Source organism: Parasteatoda tepidariorum, chromosome 6 (assembly GCF_043381705.1).
Source record: "Parasteatoda tepidariorum isolate YZ-2023 chromosome 6, CAS_Ptep_4.0, whole genome shotgun sequence".
Lineage (NCBI taxonomy): Eukaryota > Metazoa > Arthropoda > Arachnida > Araneae > Theridiidae > Parasteatoda > Parasteatoda tepidariorum.
In genome coordinates this window covers 26,720,982-26,726,875 of record NC_092209.1, presented here as the reverse complement: position 1 = coordinate 26,726,875, position 5,894 = coordinate 26,720,982, and the positions used below count along the sequence as shown (strand labels likewise).

At 29.8% G+C, this 5,894-nt stretch overlaps 1 protein-coding gene and 1 non-coding gene across 2 annotated transcripts in view; both read left to right on the top strand.

The window, feature by feature from the left end:
* The window catches only part of LOC107445316 (prolyl 4-hydroxylase subunit alpha-1), a 41,518-nt gene extending 38,922 nt beyond the window's left edge, over window positions 1-2,596 (top strand). Inside the window, exons 13-14 of the mRNA XM_071182123.1 lie at window positions 604-700; window positions 2,047-2,596. Of these exons, the coding sequence (XP_071038224.1) occupies window positions 604-700; window positions 2,047-2,117 (168 nt within the window). The 3' untranslated portion in view covers window positions 2,118-2,596. The remainder of the gene's footprint in view (window positions 1-603; window positions 701-2,046) is intronic.
* Window positions 2,597-5,371: 2,775 nt separating this feature from the next.
* Window positions 5,372-5,499, top strand: LOC122271657 (U11 spliceosomal RNA). Its single transcript, XR_006226540.1, has one exon. It is a non-coding gene; the product is annotated as a U11 spliceosomal RNA (small nuclear RNA).
* The last annotated feature ends 395 nt before the right edge of the window (window positions 5,500-5,894 follow it).

Below are 5,894 nucleotides of genomic sequence, written 5' to 3'. Positions count from 1 at the left end.
TCTGTCCCGCATATTTAAATAATAATAAAACAAAAAAAAAGCAAGAAGTGTACTAGTGCATTTATTTGTTATTTATTCGAAATTACTTCAAAAATAGGATTTAACATTCTAGATATAGCCTATCAAATGTTTTTTATTTGTTTGTTTAGGAAGTGAAAAAAAATATGACGAGTAAATAACGGTTAAAACTGTCGGGAGTTTTCATGGAAAATCTGTAAAAAAACATGATAGTTTTCATAGAAAATCTGTATCAAAACATCATAGTTTGAATGGAAAATCTGTAACAAAACATGATAGTTTTCATAGAAAATCTATTACAAAACATGATAGTTTTCATGGAAAATCTGAAACAAAACAAAAAACTTTCCACAGAAAATCTGTAACAAAATATGATAGTTTTCACTTCCAAACAATGAAATGACGCAAAATTTCATATGAAACTCATACGCAATTTTAAAAAAAATTATGTTTTTGAGCATGATCTTCAAATTAGAATTGTGAAGCAACGCGCTAAAAATTCTAAGTTTCCTTTATTTTTGTTGTATATAAATTAGAATCTTCGTTGAAATTTGAACAATAAGATTTTCCTTTGTATGATTGCAGGGTTCTGCTCTTCTTTGGTACAATTTTCATGAAAACGGTACAGCAAATGAAGTTACCAGGCATGCGGATTGTCCTGTTTTGGTTGGCTCTAAGTGGGGTAAAATTGTTATTTTTTCTATTTAAACTAGATTGATAGTTTGAATTTTAAATTCATTAAACATTTGATCAGTTGAAATAGCAAGCATTGCTGCTAATAAAATAGAAATATTTACAGACAAAATTTTTAAACAGCTTTAGAATAAAGTTGCGGAAATATTTTAATCCAAGAGGAATTAAATTAGTGTAATAGCGGTTTTTTTAATGCCCGGCTTATAAATAAACTTTTCATTTCCCACTTCATAAAATACTTTAAATTTAAATATAATACATTTACACGCCGTCGACCACATACACATTTATTTAATAGTTTTTACTGCCTATATAGTATTTACAACAGAAGTAACTTATAAATAGCTCCAAATTTTCTATTAAACTCAGTATAGTAAATACAGCATTTAATTTAACAATTATCCATAATTTAACCATATCTTTCTAGTAATATTATGTTAAAATATTTGTTGGGTTGATATTGATTCATAAAAGGAAATTCATTTAGCTTATTACCAAAAGTTAGTTTGATTATTTAAAACTATTTTTGTGGGTAGGAGAATCTTTACGCTTTTTCACATTTATATAAACATTGGATTAAAATGAATCCATTCCATCTGTTATTTCTCTTAACATGAGACACAAAACATATATTAACGCAGCGGACTGTTATTTTATTTGCACATTGAATTCACACACTTGCCTCTTTCGAGGTTNAGTATAGTAAATACAGCATTTAATTTAACAATTATCCATAATTTAACCATATCCTTCTGGTAATATTATGTTAAAATATTTGTTGGGTTGATATTGATCCATAAAAGGAAATTCATTTAGCTTATTACCAAAAGTTAGTTTGATTATTTAAAACCATTTTTGTGGGTAGGAGAATCTTTACGCTTTCCCACAATTATGTAAACATTGGTTTAAAATATATCCATTCCATCGATATTGAAAAATTAATAAAGTTTATGTTATCGACACTATAAAAGTGGTGAAATCGGATAGTGGAAAAATTTATAGGTTTGCGCTTAATACTTTTACAGGATTGCTTTATAAATGAAGAAGTATTTTGCCGGAACCTTGCCTATTTCTATCAACCCTAAAGAGGAAAACATTTATGAAAATAAAATAAAGCTTTTGGGAGCTTTTCGCATTTGAAAGAATTCTTTGAAGAGACAAGGAATCGGTATTCCTGGATAAGCATAAGCTTAAATTTGCTTCAACGTAAATATTAAAAATATTGAATTTAGTATTGAATTTTAAATTTCTCCGTCTCTTAAGAACTGCCTCCAATAAATGTTTTTAAATTCATATTGTTTCACACTCCTATAATTGTTCTTCTTTTATTTTCAGTTGCAAGCAAACGGCTCTATGCTCATGGCAATGAATTTATTCGAAAATTTTCTACGAATCAACTTGAATGATGTTTTTTTATTTTTTTATCTAGTAGGAAATTTTCCCTCCATAAACGATGTCCTCACTTCTTATCAATATTTCAATTCCTTATTTTTTTCCCTTCCTTGTTACTAATCTTCACAATTGATCAGATCTCTTACTATATCTTACTATATATATAGTCTTACTCTAGACTATATTACATTTGCAAATATACGTAATACTTATGAGCATACCAACAATAATCACCGCGCGTGTATTTATTTTTAAATTGAAGCGAGGGAAAGACAATGCAAATAAATTGTATAAAATTAAATTATCTGCTGTATTATAAATGTTACTATTCGAAACAAATATGCATGTTGTCAAACTTCTTGATATCCAATTCCACCCCTCTACTCATAGATTAAACTAACCCTCCCTACCTTCGAAGCGGGACATCATTTGTGGACAGTCCCTAACATTATTTCGTCATCCATTAATAAATAAAACTGATTCATCCATAAAATGAGTTTTGTATTCTTAAATACATCTCTACAAGCTAGTGTGACACTAAAATGTTGCAAATTATTTGATAAAAATTATAATGATTATATGCAAATAAATGTAACGAACTTAACAAGAGTATAGTTCCTTTTTTTAAATGTATCGCTAATGCTTTTAGATAATTTGACTCACTCCAATATCTCGAAGTATTAGATTAAATTTTAATTTTTTTCTCTTTTATTTGTTTATTTATCTTTTTTTTCTCTTTAAAAAATTTCGATTATAGAGCATTATTTCACTACACAAAATATTTAATTTTTTTTTTTTATTAAATGAAAAGTTTGCAGGTAATATTGGGAGAAATAGCGAGAGATAACTTAGCAACATGGTAACAATTCTCTTTTTCTCAAATTATTAAGGCAATAAAAATTTTTGTTAGTTATTTTGAACTGTAATTTTATACTGTGCAATATAAACTCTCTATTTTGAACGGTAATTTTATACTGCGCAATATAGACTCTCTATTTTGAACGGTAATTTTATGCTGTACAATATAGACTCTCTATTTTGAACGGTAATTTAATACTGTGCAATATAGACTCTCTATTTTGAACGGCAATTTTATACTGTGTCACTATAAGACTCTCGGATTACTACTTCCGACTGATTTTTACGCCTGAGCTTGAAAAAAACGCGCCATTCAATATTATTATACTTGTAATCTTTTCAATATAACGCGTTCTTTTAATCTATCTTTCAACGAAACAAACAATAAATGAATTTGGAGGACTCCGCAAGCTTACTGTGATACTTCCCAAATTGTAACAAACGGCGTTATTTTGCACAAATATATCCAAATAAGGTAACTTAATTTAATCTGTGATATTAATTTCCTTAAATTCGTTTTAGGGGCTCACGACCCGTTAAAATTTATAAATTACAAAAGACTCTCTTAAAGGGTAAAACTACTCTACATTTAAACGCAAATCCCAATAATAAAACTTCTTAGGAGACTTAACCCCTTGGGGACGGGTGATTCAGAAAAGCATACGTACAAAATCAGAATCAGGATGTAATTAAATAAAAAACGCGGAGGAATACATCGGAAGTTTTCTAAATTTCTTCTTGTTTTAGGAAGCTTGTCATTGCTTACATTCAGTCAACCATCCATTTTTCGAAAACTACTGTTTTCAAACAGAGCTTAGTGCTTCTCACTGGTATTGTAAAAGACAATTTTTTTTTACTTCTTAATGTACAATGTATTTAGTGTTGGTAGATTAAAAGCTTCATTCGCTTCAAAAATATACAAATTGGAAATGACAGTGGACATGTTTCCTGTGCTCAGAAATAGACGCCCATTTTCAAGAGTTGCCAGACCTGATCCAGATATGCCAACTTGCTCCGGAGAGCAAATATATATTTTAAAGTGGTAGTTTATCAATTGTGATTCTTGGCTTTGTAAATTCAATTTAGTAGATTTTTATCCACAGGTCAATACATGAATAGGGGATTAAGAGAAATATCCTTTTGTTCAGAGACTGGGAATGAATTGTTCGGGGCAATGAAAAAACTTAAACGAAATGTGAAAGCTGACACAAAATCAAAAATGGAAGAAAAAAAACATATATAATATGATTTTATTAGGGAGAGGATTTCTCCTCTCAAAGGGTTCAAAAAAATTTTTTTTATATATTAGCTAGATGCCGCAAGTGATTATTTTTTATATATAAATTTCAAACCTCCAATAATTATTCTCTTATGTATTTCTCCGTTAAAGTACTGAGAGTTCCGTCATTCAATCCTAATTCTTCTTGATTTCTTACCGTACGCACACATTAGAGGTAAACAATTTATGGGAAATTTACTTTATATCGTTTTTATTCAATTTTCAAATATTCTATTCCATGAAGCGCATTTCAAATATGAGTATTTTTTTATTGAGTTTTCAAATAGGCATTTTGAAATTTTATACTTTGGACTGAAAAAAAGTTAAACTCAAAAATACGGTCATTTCCAAATTTTACCCCCCCCCCCCCCCCCCCAAANTATTATTTAGAAAATATTTTGACCACAAATTACGGATTAATGTTCATCAACCCTAAAATTAGAAATGGTGAAAAAATAAAACGCCCACAAAATTTTGCCATGTAAAATCAGAGATTTCCGGTAGTGTAGGCGTATTGACAAAACATACCGTAGATTGTAAAGGGGTTGGCGAAAATATCTATCGGCGGGAGGAGAGTCTCGCAAGCGTCTCGCAAATCGCCAAGCAGCTGTGTGCATGAATCACCCGTCCCCAAGGGGTTAATGCTCAATTTAGGTAAAATAGGAGAAAAGTAACGCCTACTCTCCAATCTACTACCACCCTCTACTCTACGTAACGCCAACTTATTAATCCCTAAATGAGCTAACGGAATCAAATAATAAGGTAAATAAAATGGCTCAACATCAATAAATTATAAGCAGAAAAAAATTAAGACAATATGAGAACCATAAGCATGCATGACTTTTAGTGAGGCATTTTGTAATTAATGAGATATTTTGTAGAAAATTTTGTAATTTTTGACAAGTTTTTCCTTTTTAAAAAATCCTGTGAATAACATCATCTACCATCTAGTGATTGTGCTTTGCTTGTAGATTTTTATGAAAAATGTACTTGGAAAACAGGACTTGTGGCTTAAGTTCTCATTTGCACTATTGCTTTAAATACCATTAAATAACAAAATAAAATATTTAAATCTACCAGTTTTTTATAAATAAAATAGTTTTCTAATTTTTTCAAATCTTATTTTAGTTAAAAAAGGGTATCTGCCTGCTAAATGGCACACAGTTCCAACGGAGCTGTGCAGAATCGCTAGCAAGAGATTCTGGGTACGTAATTTTTGGGTCTTGAGGCAGCTGGTAGCCATTTGCTCTGGCGCCTCATAATAATTAATATATAGAATGGATTAAGCTTGTCACTTTCATGTTTAAAGCATTTGCTGGAAGTAAAAAACTTCGAGCGAAGCTACTTTTCAGTCACTGTAACAGAAATGCTAATTGTTGAAAAGTTTTAATAAAGTGATAACGAATTAATTAGTATACCTTGTAAAATAAACATAGTTACGCCTACTTTAAATAACAGAAACCAAATAATTAATGCTTTTACGTTGCATGTTATATGATTTTTCATATTTAGTGGTGGAAAAAATATTAAACTAAAAGTAACTTAAATTTCGTTTCCGCTGGAAAATACTATTTCGCAAAGCGGAGCAAGTTAGCATCTCTAATGTTACTTCTGCTACTGGAACCCAAAAGTGACTGTGATTATTTCGATATAG